The sequence below is a fragment of the Scomber scombrus genome, chromosome 7 (assembly GCF_963691925.1).
Source record: "Scomber scombrus chromosome 7, fScoSco1.1, whole genome shotgun sequence".
NCBI lineage: Eukaryota > Metazoa > Chordata > Actinopteri > Scombriformes > Scombridae > Scomber > Scomber scombrus.
In genome coordinates this window covers 29,759,506-29,779,598 of record NC_084976.1, presented here as the reverse complement: position 1 = coordinate 29,779,598, position 20,093 = coordinate 29,759,506, and the positions used below count along the sequence as shown (strand labels likewise).

Sequence of the window (20,093 nt, the reverse complement as noted above, 5' to 3'; positions counted from 1 at the left end):
GTGTGTGTGTGTGTGTGTGTGTGTGTGTGTGTGTGTGTGTGTGTGTGTGTGTGTGTGTGTGTGTGTGCGTGTGTGTGTGTGGAGGAGGGGGGGGGGGGGGGGGGTATGTGTACACATTACAATCATAGGTGAAAAAAAACGATAAAAGCCAGAAGAAGTAATTAATGGAAAATCCGCTTTCTTGTTAACCTTAGCCAAATGATCTGGCTCACTCAGAAGAGCCAGAACTCACACTGTAGGAATGATATTCATCCCTCATGCAGCACTTCACGCCTTCCACATTTTATAATCAAACAGGCCAATCAGCTTGGATGTGCTCTTTTTATGGTGGGAGGAGGATGTGACTTCATTTGTCAAGCTCACTGAACAAGAAAGACCTGGGTTAATTTATGAAAATCCCTTAATACGATTCATGGCTACTTTTTTGAATAAACTAATAATCAGAAATTATTTTAAAGAAGTAAAGATGAGTATAAGTTGTAGAAGTTGAATAGAATAGTACAATCTCCACTCAACAAAGTTAACTACAAACTTCTGCCATAGCGTCCCCACACACCAATAACCACCCCTGGAGGGGAGGTTACATTGTCTGAAATAAGGACCTCCCCAAACAAAGAAACAGTGTGATGTAAGTTGAAGTGGGGTTACGGTTAGTGTATGTGTACACATACTATTCATAGGTTAGGGTTAGGGTTAGGGTAACCAGTAATTTATTATATTATACAACATATATGTGGTTTCCTCACTGATTCTCAACATGGACACTTTTCATATAATATACTGGTTTTTATCCATGAATTGGCTTCATGTTTAAGATTTCACTGAATTAGAAATAAGAAAGTGTCAGATTTCATGTTGCGTGACAGTATTTTGACAGTATCTTTTTTGGCATTATTATATACAATGTGGGAAGCATCACTCATAGTGAAAAACACATAATTAGTGCCAACAGAGCCTTTTAGCCTGTTTTGCTCATTGATTTGGTTTTAGATGTTTGTATGGTTTAGTGTCACTACTCAAAAGGCTCTGATAAACCCACAGTACACTTCAGAGAGAAAAGACAGGAGCACACTGATTGATATGCAGCCTTTAATAATGCAAGCAGACTAATGTTTCAACACTACTGATAGAATCAAAGAAGGACAAAGGCATAAGGCAAACACACATGTGTAGTCAACCTATGATAGGTGTACATCTGTTATCGGGTCGAAGGTTGAACATGAATTCAAACACACACATTGAATAATAGATGATAAGGTGGGGATTGCCAGAGCCAATGTCCAAATGCCAAACCCAAAGATTAAAAACAGAAAAAAAATAATTATATGAAATCAAGAACTAAATATATGTTTTGCAGATGACATAACATCATGAATTGGAAGAAGTATGACAAATTCAGCTCTTCATCCAGCATCTAGTAGCTGTAGAACAGATATTTTTTCTCAGGAGTCATGGACACCAAACTAGAGCTAAAAGGAGATTTAATAATGGATTCACATTCATCCTGCAGGCAGATACATGACTCCAAATGAATGCTAATGTTGTTTTTTTGTTGACAGGATGTGTAAATGGGCAACTGTTTGCTAACATATTAGCCATAACAAATTTATTTCACTAGATGATGATGTTGGGGTTGTGTTTGTCAGCATAATTTGGAATTATTTTTCCCCCTAGTGGTCAAACATTTATTAATGCAGTTTTACTGTCACCTAACCATATGTTGTCTCTAATGATGTCAATGTCATGAATGAACCTTAAGATATGATTTCCATCAGAATCTATAAAAGAGCATCAGCTAAATACCGGCTATGTAAATTGCCATTGTTATACATTTTGAATTTCGTCAAATCTAATCCAATACAGAGCCATACACCTCCACCTCACATATGACCAGATACTCTTTTCTTCCAGGAATGACTATGTTAACGTAGCGACCGTCCATCCCGTTACACTGGAACGTTTGGGTAAAACCTGCAGGGATGTGTGTGATCACAGCACACCTAGGAGAAAAAGAAATTACAATGTTAACTTACTGATTGATCATTTCAATACATTTTTGGTTTTAAAGTTAAATATTAATGTAAGTTACTGCTAACAAACCTAAAAACAAATGTCCATTAATGACCAACTCTTAGTCATAGCATTATTTTAATCAATAGGCTGTAAACTACCGGGGGTTGTTGTTGCCATTGTTTCGAGCAGAATCTCCAATGCGGATCTCAGCTCCATTGAGTCGTTGTGGGGAACCATCCAGGTTGGTTATCTTAACAGAAAACACTTTATGGGTTTTCTGCAGGTCCAGTCGCCACCAGGGAGTAAAGTCATTGTTTGTGTGACTGCAGGAGGCCTTACTCCAGCTGCTGGCACGATTCCCATCAATAGCGTTATATGCTATGCCAATTGAATGCAATGATGACTGTGTGGCTTTTCCTTGGAGTGCCAGGTTCACTCCTGTACAAAAGGACACATTTGCAAATATCAGCACTGATACCTAGTTTTCCTTGTGTTCTGCAGAACAAGGTGGCTTCAGTTTGTGGATGTCTTGAACTTAACAGTCACAAATATTTGTACATTTTTGTTCTTTCCAGTAGTGGGAAAAAAATGTGAAATACGGAGAGTTTATGTATAATTGTGCAGGTGCTTGTTGCAAAACTTGAAAGATGCACCAGCAGTTAGCAGTACAAAAAGTGAAGATTTTAAGTTGTGTTTCAGAATCCAAAAATGTAATTCTTAATATTTGCAATTTTTTTCAGGAATTATCCGGGACCCTCTGAACTTTTGAGAAGTTGTTTCTTCATCAAATTTATCATTTCTTATCTCATAAATATTATGAAAGAAGATCTTTAAATTGAAAATCGAAAATCTACATCTAGCTCACCAGGTACTGCTGAGTCTCACAATGGTCTCATTTACACCTGGCATTAAGGTGCTCTGAGTCTATATATATTATCTAATAATGACATTGAATTCATGGGTTTTTGCATTTACACCTGGTATCAAAATGTGTTCTTGTTTTCTCAGTTGTGCCTGCATTATGAATACATTTCAATATGCAAATAAGCTAGGCATATCTATCAGACTTGTCAACAAATATCTGCATCCCAGATAAAGGAAACTGCTGCCACGGACGCCATTCTTTTCTTAATCACTGTTCATAATGTACGGATTGCATTTATATTAGATGATTAGCTGATCACAATGCAAGCCTTAAAACCTCCAAATATTATCTTACCGTTCTAATCACATTCCAATCACAAAGTATTCTGAGTGCATTTCAGACTTTTTAAACATGCATTAAAATATCAGGTGTAAAGGTCACTAAGCTCTTCCTGTCAGCTAAAGCAAGCTTTGTAAAGGCTGTATGCCAGTTCCACCTAGAAAATTAAGAGCTGATCACAAGGCAGGAAGAGCTGATAAAACAATAACACATTTTAACAACAGGTGTAAATGCAAAGACCAACTGGTTGGATGCTATTATCCAGATAATGTATCCAGATCCTGAACACATGTTAATACCAGGTGTAAATGGAGTCTCAGTTCAAATAGATACCAGATTGCAATTAATAGATATATTTGCAGTGGGTGAATACATTTTTCTTCATTCAAATGAAAAGGTTCATCTTCTGCTGTGACCACAGCTGTACAGAGAATGGGGCATCAGCTAAATCGAATTTGTTTGGCTTCAGCCACATATTTCATTCTCACCAGTTGGAGCACGGTACCCGTAGACTTCCACTTCACAGAGTGTGAGGATCCTTCCTCGTCCAGGTAAAACCACTGTCACATAACGTCCCTCCACACGTTTTGTAACAGTTACTGTGTAAGGTCTGCCTAATGGGATACTGGGAATTACAGCAACCCTAAAAAAGAGAGAGGAAACAGTGTATGAATGAAGTGCTTTAAAGGTTAATCTTTAGTCGTTCAATTTCTTTTGAAAGATATTTTCTTTTTTTTTTTGGTTACGTATTAATTATAATTCATGTGTCTTACTTGTTTATGTTACCTGCTTTACTGAGCAACATGTCATCCAGCTTAACAACAAGCAGCTGATTGTAAAAGATGGAAGAATGAAGATTTATTATTCTGACTGATTTTTATATTTGGTTTGACCTCACACACATAGACAATCTGCATGGATGTGTCCAGTTACACTGTCTGTCACAGGAAATGAATGGACACACATGAAAGATAATTGATTATGTAATTTCAAGGAAGAATAGGGAACACACCTAAGGTTTAAGTTAATGTTATTTTTTATTCATTTTTGCCTTACAATTAAAGTAAGAAAAGCTTTTAATTTTAAAATGGTGTCTGGGTGTGTTTATTATTTCAGAGGTTAAAGGAAATGTGAGAGCAGTGCATGTGTACAGTCTCAAAGGGCTTGCGCAATAAATTATTTTATATATTGTGGTCTCATAATTTCTAGTTATTTCCGTTAGGTATAAGGTTTTTAGAGTGAACCAATATAAATAACATTAAGTTAATCAGAGTTACTATATCAACGTTAATTTGGATAAAGAACTTAGGGCCCCATCTACAAATATTCAGGGTAGACGGGCTACATGACGATCTGGGTGGTTTACAACGTCTGCTTAATAGTTTTCAGTCAGAAGTCCTGTATTTAATGAGTAATTAGTGTTCACTTACACTGGGTTTGTAAAACCATTGTCTCGTAAAGAGTTTCCAATATGAATCTCAGCCCCATTGATCCTATCTGCACAACAGTCTCCTCTGTTGGTGATGACGACAGAAGTGACCACGTAGGACTCAAGCAGGTCCACCCTCCACCAGGGGTTGGTCTGTCCAACAGTGTGGGTGCATGAACCAGCAGAATATTTTGATTCACGGTTTCCATCAATGGCGTTGTAAGCGGATCCAAATATATTCTCCAAACGATCTGACTGTGTCGCTTTTCCACGCAAAGCCACGTTTTCTGTAAAAAAAAAAAAAAATATTTCTCCCCAAAGTTTAATATTGATTATCATTGTGCATGAATTCATATCACAGAGGGACATTTGGTCCAGACTGGTGCTGTAATCCTTCAGATTATCTTGAGATCGTTACAAAAAGAAATAAGGTCCTGCAGGCAGTGGCAAGTTTTTAACACAATAATAACCACTTTTCAGTTGATGTAGAGAACTTGTTAGCAAACAGTGGCTTTTGTCCACATCCAGCAGTTACAGATCAACATTATCAATCATTTGAAGTCTTGTTTTTGTCCACCTTATACAAAGCCAATATTCACTCTTTTTAATCTGTTATATCTGGCTCTGTAGCTGCTAAATGTTCACCAGCTCTAACTGGGTCTGTTTGCAGTTCGGTGCTGAGCAGGTAGAGTAAAGAGGGTTTTTAGAGCCTTTTTCTCTGAAAATAGCTGCCTGCTGTGGCCGAAAATTACGCTAAAGTGCTGAAAGTGACCAAAAACCGCAAAATTGCAGCTGGATGGATGAACAATGAGCTGAAATTTGATGTACAGCTCTGTTAAACTGAGTGAAGCTGCAGAGTCGAAATAGCTAAATAGTTGATTATTTTTATTGATAATGCTGCTGACGTACAAAGCCATATTTTTTCTGCAATTTACACATTAAATGCATCTGAAAGTAGTAGAATATACTAGAATGAATATATTGAGGGTTGAATGATCATCAAGGATTCATCATCTTTCACTACATTAAAACACAACTAAATATAACATTCTGTTTGATGTGTGTTATGCATTAAACTAAGCATTTTTTAGGAAAACAACATAATCATTTCTCTACAAAATTAAAGTTGTGTGATGTGTGGTGGTCCTAGATTATCATTTTTAGATTTTAATTGAGAGGTGAAGACCAAAGAGAAAATGTTTGAAATTAATCTGCTTGCAACATGTAAGCCATATCAATCTTTATCATCACTACACTAACTTCTTTAAGAAAAAAATCACAGCAACTAACTATTTATGTTTAATGTTTAATTACATATATCGCAGGAATAGCTAGATCATACTTACGATAGTTGTAAGCCGAGCATGTCCCCAGGACGACCACCATCAGCAGAACTGAACCAGTTTTCATTGTTCTGGTTGAGACAGATTACATATTCAATAAATGTACATTGTCAACATTATTTATGTATTAAATTTATACTTGACCAACAATTTAATGATTCGTTTGAAACACTGGATACCCAAAGGGCATAAAAATGTGATTACTCTTCTAAAGTAAATCATGGATTTATATTAAGTATAAATGTAGCCAACAATACACATAAAATGAAATAATCGTCATAATTGTGTATTTGAGACAAGGCTATTCAGTAACTACTACATACCTTGACATGCGAAATAAACTCAGAAGAAGATATGCAGCCTCTGTTTCTGCTGTCCCGATGAATCTGATTTGATGAACCAGACAGTGGTATTTATGTGCAGGATCAGATCGAGGCTGAAATGAAAAGGCTCGATGCAACGTTGATGATCTGACTGAGGACAATTGTAAGTAGGCAGGTATATATATACACACAACTGAGGGACTACAGGAATGAGGGTCAGGTGTGTTGACAGATGACAATCAGGTGTGAAACTACAGTCCATGACCAGAACAAATTTGCACATGGGGACGAGTAAATGCATCATACCAAGTCAAAATAGTCCACACTTCACTGTCTGCCTCCAACTCTACAGCTTGTACAGCCAGCACCCTACACTTGTTATTGTGTAGAAAATTGAACAGGACTCCAAAAATATTGAATAATAAGATGAAAAGGTGGGAATTGCCAGAGCCAATGTCCAGGTGCCAAACCCAGAGATTAAAAACAAAAGATCATTAATTGATATAATGATATCTGTAGAATAAGGTGGTCCCAATTTATCTTGAACCCAAATGTCCCAACTATCTGCACGTTGTCAACAGCTGGCAGTAGCAACTATCCAAACTTTGGTAGGGTTTTCCCTGCCTATCAGTCTCGATGTATTTGTATTACTGGCCGCCCCCTTTGTTGGAAATTATGGCCTGTGGCACTTGATTTAATGACTAAATTATATTAATAAATCTAAATAAATGTGAATGTACTGTGACTTCTCTAACATTAGCAGAGCAAGCAAAAGGATGGGAAAAAGGCACGGAGGCAGCTGTTGTGACATCAGCACCCTATGGATAAGTTTCCTCCCCCTAATTAGATATTTGGGTCCAATTAAGAGAAATAGATCACCTTTTGCTCTATGCTGACTGTAATATTTCATCATGATGGAGGAAAAATTGTGTCTATTTGGTGAACAAATTCAACTATGTGTTATTATGGGATTGAGTTGAAATCAATTAAAGCAGTGCCAGGTAGTCCAGTCTGGATGTCGAAGTATTCTTGGGCAAGATACTGAACCCCAAATTGCTCACAATGGCAGTCTCTTCCCTTGGAACATGAATATGTGTGTGAATGAATAGATCCTCCTGATGAGCAGGGTGGCACTTTGCATGGCAGCACATGACATCAGTGTATGAATATGTGTGAATAAGTGAATGTGGTTTGTAGAGTAAAAGTGATTCGACTAGTCAGAAAACTAGAAAGGTGCTATAAAGTATAAGTGCAGTGTATTGACCACACCAGTGACACCGGCCTGCCGACCCCCACTGATAGTGTTTACAGGTGACAGTACCACATGCAATGCATTCTGGTTGAGGGGGAATCTACAGACTTTCTCTTAGTTTGATCGTGTCATAGTCCACCAGTTTTGAAAGTAATAGCATATTCCTACTAAATACTGTAAGTGACTTGGTTTTAATAATGATACTTACAGCACTAAAATTCTGCTTTAAGTACTCATCATAAGCCATCTTGCCCTTACATCTTAACCTGTCCTGTATGCTGTTTTTTTTTTTTTTTTTTTTTTTTTTAATATTTTAATATTTTAATACTGCACCTGAATTCCCCTTGTGTATTAATGTGATATGTTTATGTCTAACCTTGCCATACATACATTCTGGTTGAGGGGGAATCTACTAATAGCATATTATCTACTAAATACTGTAAGTGACATCTTAATCTGTCCTGTATGCTGCTCTTCTTTTTTAAATATTTTAATGCTCAACTGAATTATCCTTGTGTATTAATATGATATGTTCATAAACTTGTGTATTAATGTGATATGTTCATAAACTTGTGTATTAAGTGATATGTTCATAAACTTGTGTATAAATGTGATATGTTAATAAACTCGTGTAACCTTGCCATACAGGATCCAGGATCCAGGATCAGGTTTAATGGTTGAATGCAAAGACACAAAGCAACATTGGCAATCTGACAGAGGACAATAATAAAAGGACAGGTATGTGTACACAATGGAGTGATCAGGACAATGAAAGGCCATCAGGTGACCATCAGGTGATGACTGCTGCAGATACAAAGTTACTGGAGAGGTCACTGGGAACGATGGGAAGGTCTGGAGACATCTGGTGGTCAGGTGATGAATGGCAAGGAGTGAGAAAGAAAAACAATATTACATATTGTATATTATATTTATTTTATATTACATTGATTACAACATTTGCACACAAATGACAGAGTCCACCCAGTACAGCTAAGGTGCTATGGACAAGGGGGTACATTTTGGCTTTCTTAAAATAAATCTATGAATAAATATAATAAACATTAAATTAAAAGAATAAATGAATTGCATAACCTTTGACTTATTGTATGTGAGTTAGAAGTGCTATGTTATTCACTTGTGGAATTATGAATATAAGTTGAGATCATCTCGTATTCCCTGAGGTGTAATTGTTTGGGAAGGCAACTGAATAGCAATCTGTCAGGAATGGTACTGGCAGAGCGGAACCCAAAAGCATGACTCAGACACAATGCAAGTAGCAGGGTAGTCACTTTACAGTATCCAGGATCAGGTTTAACAGCTGAATGCATAAGAACAGTGAATCATTGGCAGTCTGACAGAGGACAATGATAAGTTGGCAGGTATATTCACACAATAGAGCGTTTCAGGAAATGAAGGGCTTCTATCAGATGACCATCAGGTGATGATGACTGATGCAGGTCTATTTCATTTTGAGTCATAGAGTAATACTCAAAATACTCACTAGTGCAATAGTGTGTTAATTAATAGTCCCCAACAAATGCATTATTTATGCAAATTGAGTTATGTTTTTAAAAGTTGTATATCTTTAGTGGGAAATAGGAACAGGAAGGCTTAAAACCACAGACATTGTAGATGAATCAGAAAGTGCTGAGAAAGAACAATGGATTGTTTTTTTCTTTTTTCACAGGATTTGTTGGTTATATGTTCTATTTATTTTATGGTTGATTATTTTATAATACACACTGCTGGTTTTTGTTCTGTGACATAATTTCCATCTGTGATTTTTATTTCTGAATTCATTTTGGAACCTCTGTGTGAAGTCCAAACCATCAAGTTCACTTTATATGATCTTACCTTGTCAGAAACCACTCCTCACCTTCTACATCTCTATAGAACAGCATTCACCAAAATACAACAACATTAGCTGGTAAAATATCAACAAGCCTTTATTATAAAAGCAAGGACACAACAATCACCTTTTAGCTTCATCTGTGATCTGCTTCTGCTCCAATGCATTGAAATATCAAATTTAGTTTAAAGAAGTAAAGATGAGTAGAAGTTGAGTAGAATAGTACAATCTCCACTCAACAAAGTTAAATACAAACTTCTGCCATAGCATCCCCACACACCAATAACCACCCCTGGAGGGGAGGTTACATTGTCTGAAATAAGGACCTCCCCAAACAAAGAAACAGTGTGATGTAAGTTGAAGTGGGGTTAGGGTTAGTGTATGTGTACACATACTATTCATAGGTTAGGGTTAGGGTTAGGGTAACCAGTAATTTCTTATATTATACAACATATATGTGGTTTCCTCACTGATTCTCAACATGGACACTTTTCATATAATATACTGGTTTTTATCCATGAATTGGCTTCATGTTTAAGATTTCACTGAATTAGAAATAAGAAAGTGCCAGATTTCATGTTGCGTGACAGTATCTTGACAGTATCTTTTTTGGCATTATTATATACAATGTGGGAAGCATCACTCATAGTGAGAAACACATAATTAGTGCCAACAGAACCTTTTAGTCTGTTTTGCTCATTGTTTTGGTTTTAGATATTTGTATGGTTTGGTGTCACAACTCAAAAGTCTCTGATAAACCCACAGTACACTTCAGAGAGAAAAGACAGGAGCACACTGATTGATATGCAGCCTTTAATAATGCAAGCAGAATAATGTTTCAACATTACTGACAGAATCAAAGAAGGACAAAGGCATAAGGCAAACACACATGTGTAGTCAACTTATGATAGGTGTACACATCTTATTGATAAGGTGGAAATTGCCAGAGCCAATGTCCAGGTGCCAAACCCAAAGATTAAAAACAGAAAAACAAGAATTATGTGAAATCAAGAACAAAAGATACATTTTGTAGATGACATTACATCATGAATTGGAGGAAGTATGAGTAATTCAGCTCTTCATCCAGCATCTTGTAGCTGTAGAACAGATATTTTTTCTCAGGAGTCATGGACACCAAACTAGAGCTAAAAGGAGATTTAATAATGGATTCACATTCATCCTGCAAACAGATACATGACTCCAAATGAATGCTAATGTTGTTTTTTGTTGACAGGATGTGTAAATGGGCAACTGTTTGCTAACATATTAGCCATAACAAATTTATTTCACTAGATGATGATGTTGGGGTTGTGTTTGTCAGCATAATTTGGAATTATTTTTCCCCCTAGTGGTCAAACATTTATTAATGCAGTTTTACTGTCACCTAACCATATGTTGTCTCTAATGATGTCAATGTCATGAATGAACCTTAAGATATGATTTCCATCAGAATCTATAAAAGAGCATCAGCTAAATACCGGCTATGTAAATTGCCATTGTTATACATTTTGAATTTCGTCAAATCTAATCCAATACAGAGCCATACACCTCCACCTCACATATGACCAGATACTCTTTTCTTCCAGGAATGACTATGTTAACGTAGCGACCGTCCATCCCGTTACACTGGAACGTTTGGGTAAAACCTGCAGGGATGTGTGTGATCACAGCACACCTAGGAGAAAAAGAAATTACAATGTTAACTTACTGATTGATCATTTCAATACATTTTTGGTTTTAAAGTTAAATATTAATGTAAGTTACTGCTAACAAACCTAAAAACAAATGTCCATTAATGACCAACTCTTAGTCATAGCATTATTTTAATCAATAGGCTGTAAACTACCGGGGGTTGTTGTTGCCATTGTTTCGAGCAGAATCTCCAATGCGGATCTCAGCTCCATTGAGTCGTTGTGGGGAACCATCCAGGTTGGTTATCTTAACAGAAAACACTTTATGGGTTTTCTGCAGGTCCAGTCGCCACCAGGGAGTAAAGTCATTGTTTGTGTGACTGCAGGAGGCCTTACTCCAGCTGCTGGCACGATTCCCATCAATAGCGTTATATGCTATGCCAATTGAATGCAATGATGACTGTGTGGCTTTTCCTTGGAGTGCCAGGTTCACTCCTGTACAAAAGGACACATTTGCAAATATCAGCACTGATACCTAGTTTTCCTTGTGTTCTGCAGAACAAGGTGGCTTCAGTTTGTGGATGTCTTGAACTTAACAGTCACAAATATTTGTACATTTTTGTTCTTTCCAGTAGTGGGAAAAAAATGTGAAATACGGAGAGTTTATGTATAATTGTGCAGGTGCTTGTTGCAAAACTTGAAAGATGCACCAGCAGTTAGCAGTACAAAAAGTGAAGATTTTAAGTTGTGTTTCAGAATCCAAAAATGTAATTCTTAATATTTGCAATTTTTTTCAGGAATTATCCGGGACCCTCTGAACTTTTGAGAAGTTGTTTCTTCATCAAATTTATCATTTCTTATCTCATAAATATTATGAAAGAAGATCTTTAAATTGAAAATCGAAAATCTACATCTAGCTCACCAGGTACTGCTGAGTCTCACAATGGTCTCATTTACACCTGGCATTAAGGTGCTCTGAGTCTATATATATTATCTAATAATGACATTGAATTCATGGGTTTTTGCATTTACACCTGGTATCAAAATGTGTTCTTGTTTTCTCAGTTGTGCCTGCATTATGAATACATTTCAATATGCAAATAAGCTAGGCATATCTATCAGACTTGTCAACAAATATCTGCATCCCAGATAAAGGAAACTGCTGCCACGGACGCCATTCTTTTCTTAATCACTGTTCATAATGTACGGATTGCATTTATATTAGGTGATTAGCTGATCACAATGCAAGCCTTAAAACCTCCAAATATTATCTTACCGTTCTAATCACATTCCAATCACAAAGTATTCTGAGTGCATTTCAGACTTTTTAAACATGCATTAAAATATCAGGTGTAAAGGTCACTAAGCTCTTCCTGTCAGCTAAAGCAAGCTTTGTAAAGGCTGTATGCCAGTTCCACCTAGAAAATTAAGAGCTGATCACAAGGCAGGAAGAGCTGATAAAACAATAACACATTTTAACAACAGGTGTAAATGCAAAGACCAACTGGTTGGATGCTATTATCCAGATAATGTATCCAGATCCTGAACACATGTTAATACCAGGTGTAAATGGAGTCTCAGTTCAAATAGATACCAGATTGCAATTAATAGATATATTTGCAGTGGGTGAATACATTTTTTTCATTCAAATGAAAAGGTTCATCTTCTGCTGTGACCACAGCTGTACAGAGAATGGGGCATCAGCTAAATCGAATTTGTTTGGCTTCAGCCACATATTTCATTCTCACCAGTTGGAGCACGGTACCCGTAGACTTCCACTTCACAGAGTGTGAGGATCCTTCCTCGTCCAGGTAAAACCACTGTCACATAACGTCCCTCCACACGTTTTGTAACAGTTACTGTGTAAGGTCTGCCTGCTGGGATACTGGGAATTACAGCAACCCTAAAAAAGAGAGAGGAAACAGTGTATGAATGAAGTGCTTTAAAGGTTATTTTATGAATTAAAAATCTTTAGTCAATTTCTTTTTTTTTTGGTTACGTATTAATTATAATTCATGTGTCATTCATGTTACTTATTTATGTTACCTGCATTACTGAGCAACATGTCATCCAGTTTAACAACAAGCAGCTGATTGCAATTTTTTTTTTTTAGATTTTTTAGATTTATTATTCTGACTGATTTTTACATTTGGTTTGACCTCACACACATAGACAATCTGCATGGATGTGTCCAGTTACACTGTCTGTCACAGGAAATGAATGGACACACATGAATCAAAGAGAATCAATTATGTAATTTGAAGCAACAAAGGGGAACACACCTAAGGTTTAAGTTAATGTTATTTTTTATTTATTTTTGCCTTACAATTAAAGTAAGAAAAGCTTTTAATTTTAAAATGGTGTCTGGGTGTGTTTATTATTTCAGAGGTTAAAGGACACATGAGAGCAGTGCATGTGTACAGTCTCAAAGGGCTTGCGCAATAAATTATTTTATATATTGTGGTCTCATAATTTCTAGTTATTTCCGTTAGTTATAAGGTTTTTAGAGTAAACCAATATAAATAACATTAAGTTAATCAGAGTTACTATATCAACGGTAATTTGGATAAAGAACTTAGGGCCCCATCTACAAATATTCAGGGTAGACGGGCTACATGAGGAACTGGGTGGTTTACAACGTCTGCTTAATAGTTTTCAGTCCTGTAATTACTGTATGTTTACTTACACTGGGTTTGCAACACCATTGTCTCGTAAAGAGTTTCCAGTATGAATCTCAGCCCCATTGATCCTTTCTGCACAACAGTCTCCTCTATTGGTGATGACGACAGAAGTGACCACGTAGGACTCCAGCAGGTCCACCCTCCACCAGGGGTTGGTCTGTTCAACAGTGTGTGTGCATGAACCAGCGTAATAATTAGATTCACGGTTTCCATCAATGGCGTTGTAAGCAGCGCCAAAAACATACCAAGGCTTGATCTGAAAGCGGTGTGACTGAGTTGCTTTTCCACGCAAGGCCACATTTTCTGTAAAAGAAACACACAATTTTTTCCCCAAATCGACAAAACACATTCAAGTTACATTCATCTTTAATATCACTCCACAGTGTTTCTATTACTTACACAACTACTTATCCATTCTGGGCAGTGTTTTTTTTCTTTTTTCATATATACTTTTTAATGTTTTTATACTCACGATACGTGTAAGCCGAGCAAGTCCCCACAAAGAGCAGCAACAGCAGAACTGAAACTTGCATCATTGTTCTGGTTGAGAAAGATTAATGATAGAATTACACTAACAAACTTTACATTGTTTTCATTATTAATGTAGACAGTTTATCCTTGACCAACAATGTAATGCATTGTTCCAGAAGTTGGATATCCAAAATGCATAAAAATAAAATCACTTTTCTAAAATAAATCACTGATGGATATTAAGTAATTATATTGATCTGACAACTTACATTAAAATTAAATATTTGAGAGCATGGCTATTAAGCTACAACCACATACCTTGACATGCAAAATACAGTGAGAGGAGGATGAAGAGCCACTGCTTGAGCTGTGCTGATCAATATGATTTGATGTTGAGCACAAAGGGGTATTTATGTGAACATCTTACCGGGGCATGTGCTGTTATAAGACAGGGATAGGCAAATGGGCAACTGTAAAAGGTGTTGTAAAATAGAAGTTGACAGCTGTACTTCCACTGATTATGTTTGATGTTTTGTATCAATAAATATGAAATACTGCATCAAATTTTACAGTTCTCAGACAGCTGTTGTACTGCACTCATAAAAAAATACAGCCATAAAAACGGGGCACGGGACAACATATAACACAATATAGCAGCTCATGGAGACATTTTTAGGTGTATGAAACATAGTAATGCTTAGCCAAAGCCTGTGACCCATGTGACCCAAACAGCTGGATGAGCATGAGGCAGTTAAGTGAGTAGGTGGGTGTTGGAGTGAGGTGACTGTTAAAGGTGTGAATGGAGAGTTTGTGAGAGTGGCTGGAGGTAGGGACAGAGGCAGGATGGGAAAAAGGCACAGAGGCAGCTGTTGTGACAATAGCAGCCTATGGAGAGGTTTCCTTAACTTAATTTGGTAGTCCAGTCTGGATGTTGAAGTGTTCTTGGGCAAGATACTGAAACCCCAAATTTCTCCCAATGGCTGGCTATGCCAGCTATGACACGGAAAGTGTTTACAGAACACAGGTGATGGGTCCACATGTAATGCATTCTGGTTGATTTCCTAATAGCATATAACTACTAAATACTGTAAGTGACCTGGTTTTATTAATGATCATTACAGCACTACAATTCCTCTTTAAGTACTCCTCATTAATCATCTTGCCCTTACATCTTAACCTGTCCTGTATGCTGCTCTTCTTCTTTTTTTTTAATATTTTAATACTGCACCTGTATGTTAATAAACTTGTATAACCTTGCCATACAGGATCCAGGATCCAGGATCAGGTTTAGTGATTGAATGCAAAGACACACAGCAACACTGGCAATCTGGCAGAGGACAATAATAAAGGGGCATGTATGTGTACACAATGGTGTTATCAGGAAAATGAAGGACATGTGTGCTGGCTTGTGACCATCAGGTGACCATCAGGTGATGACTGTGGCAGGTCCACAGTTACTGGAAAGGTCACTGGGAAAGTTTGGAAGGCCTGGAAGCCTGGTGGTCAGGTGATGAATGGCAGCTGTTGTGAAAACATCACTCCTGCCCTCATGCAGCAGCCTGTGGGGGGTGGTGGAAATTTAAACTGACACTGATTTATATAGATTTTGCCATGTTACAGCTTCCATTGAAAACTTGACATTAATTATACCTGTGTGTCATATACACACAGATTCAGTTGAAGTTAAACCAGATCCACTTTATTGTGTGCTGTACAGAGATTTTGACAGTAAGAAGAGTCTTCAGGTTAAGATACAATCCAAAAATATTTACAAATGCAAAGTTCCTGTTCCAATCCTTCTGTGCAACTCATAGTAGTGGATTTATTTGTTTTTATTACTTATCTCAACTGGCTTCAAGAGAAGTTTGGGGGTTATCATATAATGTAGAAATATGTATAAATATTCACAAGGTAAAGTCCAACAAATGTCCTTGTAGACTTGAATACAGATGAGTTTGGCCTTCTTCTGTATGATTAGATCACTTGAACCAGAATCAGAGTTCACACAGTAGACAGTGGATGCTACAGCCACCAGATTTCTTTCTGTGTGAGGAAAAGAGAAAGAAAGCAGCCACATAAAAGTGTTCACAACCCAGTCTCACATCAAAACGTATCACAGCTAAGTTGGTCCACAGTGCAAAACGTAGCCATTTCACAATTTGGGCTACGTTGAGATGGCTACTTTTTTCCCCCCCTATTCTTTTTTTATAGGACTGCTGTACAATAGTGTAGATGAAGGCTTTTTTCTAAATCTGGGACCAGGCTGTCAATTACACATGTTAAAATTGCCTTATGTACAGTGCAACAAGACATAAACATACAGGAGCTCACAATGCCTTTGTGTTTGGGGGAGAAGTTCACAGTCACACACACACACACACACACACACACACACACACACACACACACACACACACACACACACACACACACACACACACACATGCAGTGTGTTAGTCTTTCTGCCAGACAAAAAGGCATGTCAGCCAATTTCTTCTTTCAAATACAGTGGATTAGAAATGTCACTAATTAACACAAATATGGAAAATCAACTAATGGAAACAAATCGTCACATGCTTGCAGTGTGCTCTCAAAACAAGGGTCTTAGTGATGTGTCAGTCGTAACCGAGTCGGCTCTATGAGTTATCTCCTTTACATGAATGATGCTTTTCATTTTTTTTTTAAAGGTAACAATTCACATTACTTAAAATCTAAGGAGAAAGGCACAATCACAAAATTTAAAGTAGGCTAAGGGGCGGATCTGATATCTGCTGCCAATATGATTAATGATCCATTAATCATCTTGCCCTCACATTTTAACCTGGCCTGTATGCTGTTTTACTTTTTTATATAGTTTAATACTGCCCCTGAATTAATGTGATATGTTAATAAACTTGTCTAACCTTGCCATACAGGATCCAGGATCCAGGATCAGGTTTAGTGGTTGAATGCAAAGACACACAGCAACTTTGGCAATCTGACAGAGGACAATAATAAAGGGGCATGTATGTGTACACAATGGAGTTATCAGGAAAATGAAGGGCATGTGTTCTGGCAGGTGACCATTAGGTGACCATCCAGAGTTACTGGGAAAGATGGGAATGCCCTAAAGCCTGATGGTCAGGTGATGAATGGCAGCTGTTGTGACAATAGTCCATAGAGAAGTTGTGAAGTGGTCAGTTGAAAGTTTACCTCAAGCCATCGACTCATGCAGACTTCAAACAGCTGTACATATGTGCTGTTCTGGAAGGTTAACCCTAACCCTAACCCTAACCCTAACCCAGGGTTTATCAATTTAGTAGAGTCCTTTAACACAGGCTTACACAAACATGACAAGATGTCATGAGACTCTGACCTGGAGCGGTACATTAACTCCATTTCAATTAAACCTTATACAAGAACACAGTAACATTACATATGGAATACAGTGTGTAACAGTGTGCTTACTCGAGTCCCAAAAACTCTTCATCCGAGCTGTCGCTGTGCGCAAATAGACTACTGCACCCAAGTCACGCTTCAACATCAGTTTGGTACTGAAACATCACAGCAACTAGTGTCCTTAAATACTTCTGATCAACACACAATCATTTTTCCGTATAACATACAGCAGTAACGGGTCATCAATAGTCTATTTTCATTAGCTGCCCAAACAGCTGGAGTGCACAGCGCATGCTTAACACCGCTGTCCTGTTTATAGGACATTATAGACATCATTACCTTTACAGTTATAGTTAATGTTATACTTATTGTTCTTAGTGTGGACGGCCCTTTACATACCTGTAATGATATGCAGATCAAACCTCTCTCTGTAGTTTACTGATGAATAGGACACACCGCAGTGCATAAGACGCATCCCACTTTGTATACACCGTTTTTTACGGAAAGTCAGGGTTGATGAAATTCTCTTCCAAAATGGCAAAGAGGTGGTTTGTGTGAAAACACACTGTAGGAGTGATATTTATCTTTGATGCAACACTTCACACCTTCCAGGTGTCATAATCAAACAGACCAATCAGCTTGAATGTGCTTTTTTTATGGTGGGTAGAGGGTGTGACTTCATTTGCCAAGCTCACTGAGCAGGAAAGACCTGGGTTAATTCATGAAAATCCCTTAAATCAGAAAACATTTTTCAGATATTGTACTCAAAGGGAAAATGGCACATATATTAATGTTCCTTGTATCATCTTGTTTCAGAATTTATGGATTGTCTTGGACACCTCGTGTTGAAATCTGGGACAGTAGTTTTTCTTCAAAATAATTTATTACAAATGTCAAATTTCAGGCAGCAACAATTATAAATAAAACATGTAATGAAGTCAGAAATATAAATTAAATATATTTTTAAAAGATAATTAAATAATTGAATAAATTATTTAACTGAACAAGCAGCAATATAGGCTGACACAAGTTCCATCTGCTTTAGTAATCAATTATGTTTATAGATGGATAAATGATTAAACAAATATATTTGTTAAATGTACTGAATTAACTGTGTTTTAAATCCTGATCTTAAAACAAACACAATTGCTACATTTCAAGCCAAAAGTTTACTAAATATACACATTTTCTCAATCAAATAACATAGTATATAACTGTCCCACATTAGTCAAACCATGCAACTGTTTCTAAAGTGGGATGACTCAAGATTGCTTCAAATAAAAAAATACTTAAATACATCTTCACAATATTGTTGTATCATTTGATACACAAATATATCACAAACATAATTTGATAGGAAGTAGGGACATTGTTTTTTTAATGACAAAATGATATCCTTAACACTGATTTTGTGTAAATCCTATTTCACTGACCTTTGAGTGGACTTCACATGGGGTACACCCTGTGTGACCATTTTCCCGCCCCCATTTATGACATCATAGCCACAAAGTCACAATATTTCTATTACATGACACCCCTGCTTGTATTCAACACCAATCATGTTCACTTTAATGTTGTAGAAAAAGAGATAAATGCATTGGAGCTTAGGTGTCCCACGTTAGTCAAAGTCCCACATTACACTAATCCACCCTATGTGTAGTCAAGTATATGGAATTCAAAAACATAATGAAACAGGATTGTAAATATATGTTTCATAATGTTTAGATTTCAATCTTTGTGTGAAACTGAGTCAAACTTTGTGCTGAATATGATTAGATGTTTTTGAATTGATTGATATTGAATGTAGCCTGATGAGCTCACATTAGCTGTTGAGATGTGGGGTAATTTCTTATATTGTGCAATTTATATGTGGTTTCCTCACTGATTCTCAACATGAACAATTTTCATATAATATACTGGTTTTTAATCCCTAGTCTGGCTTCAAGTCTACTAGTTAACTGAATCAGAAAGAAGAAGGGGCCATTTTTCATGTCGAGCGTCATTATCCAATGAACATATTTTTTGGGCATTATTATGTGCAATGTGGGAAGCATCACTCATAGTGAATAACACATAATTAGTGCCAACAGAGCATTTTAGCCTGTTTTGCTCATTGTTTTGGTTTTAAATATTTGTATGGTTTGGTGTCACTACTCAAAAGGCTTTGATAAACCCACAGTACACTTCAGAGAGAAAAGACAGGAGCACACTGATTGATATGCAGCCTTTAATAATGCAAGCAGAATAATGTTTCAACATTACTGATAGAATCAAAGAAGGACAAAGGCATAAGGCAAACAAACATGTGTAGTCAACTTTTGATAGGTGTACATTTGTTATCAGGTCGAAGGTTGAACATGAATTCAAACATATTGAATAATAGATGAAAAGGTGGGAATTGCCAATGTCAATGCCAAGTAAAGATTAAAATCTGTTTTGTACGGACAACTCTAAAAGAGCATGAGCTAAATACCGGCTATGTAAATTGCCATTGTTATTCATTTTGAACCTCGTCAGAT

The 20,093-nt window shown here is 36.9% G+C and overlaps 2 protein-coding genes across 2 annotated transcripts; both read right to left on the bottom strand.

Moving 5' to 3' along the window:
- Positions 1-1,416: 1,416 nt before the first annotated feature.
- LOC133983664 (fucolectin-1-like) lies at positions 1,417-6,412 on the bottom strand. Its single transcript, XM_062422819.1, has 6 exons — positions 6,313-6,412; positions 5,993-6,060; positions 4,648-4,933; positions 3,706-3,860; positions 2,172-2,451; positions 1,417-2,000 (listed from the first exon to the last, which is right to left on the bottom strand). Exons 1-6 carry the CDS (start codon positions 6,318-6,320, stop codon positions 1,850-1,852), a joined length of 948 nt encoding a protein of 315 aa, XP_062278803.1. The 5' UTR covers positions 6,321-6,412; the 3' UTR covers positions 1,417-1,849.
- A 3,892-nt stretch (positions 6,413-10,304) lies between these two features.
- Positions 10,305-14,479, bottom strand: LOC133983663 (fucolectin-3-like). The gene is made up of 5 exons (XM_062422818.1): positions 14,198-14,479; positions 13,731-14,028; positions 12,793-12,947; positions 11,260-11,539; positions 10,305-11,088 (listed from the first exon to the last, which is right to left on the bottom strand). The coding sequence occupies exons 1-5, from the start codon at positions 14,259-14,261 to the stop codon at positions 10,938-10,940; spliced, it is 948 nt and encodes a 315-aa protein (XP_062278802.1). The 5' UTR covers positions 14,262-14,479; the 3' UTR covers positions 10,305-10,937.
- Between the last annotated feature and the right edge of the window lie 5,614 nt (positions 14,480-20,093).

Coding starts and splice junctions, on each gene's coding strand:
- LOC133983663 (XM_062422818.1), bottom strand. CDS start 14,261: ATGATGCAAGTTTCAGTTCTGCTGTTGCTGCTCTTTGTGGGGACTTGC. Junction 14,029..14,197: donor TTGCTCGGCTTACACGTATC/GTGAGTATAAAA, acceptor TTTCTTTTACAG/AAAATGTGGCCTTGCGTGGA. Junction 11,540..12,792: donor CGGGTACCGTGCTCCAACTG/GTGAGAATGAAA, acceptor CCTTTTGTACAG/GAGTGAACCTGGCACTCCAA.
- LOC133983664 (XM_062422819.1), bottom strand. Junction 4,934..5,992: donor ATGCTCGGCTTACAACTATC/GTAAGTATGATC, acceptor TTTTTTTTACAG/AAAACGTGGCTTTGCGTGGA. Junction 3,861..4,647: donor AATGGTTTTACAAACCCAGT/GTAAGTGAACAC, acceptor TCTCTTTTTTAG/GGTTGCTGTAATTCCCAGTA.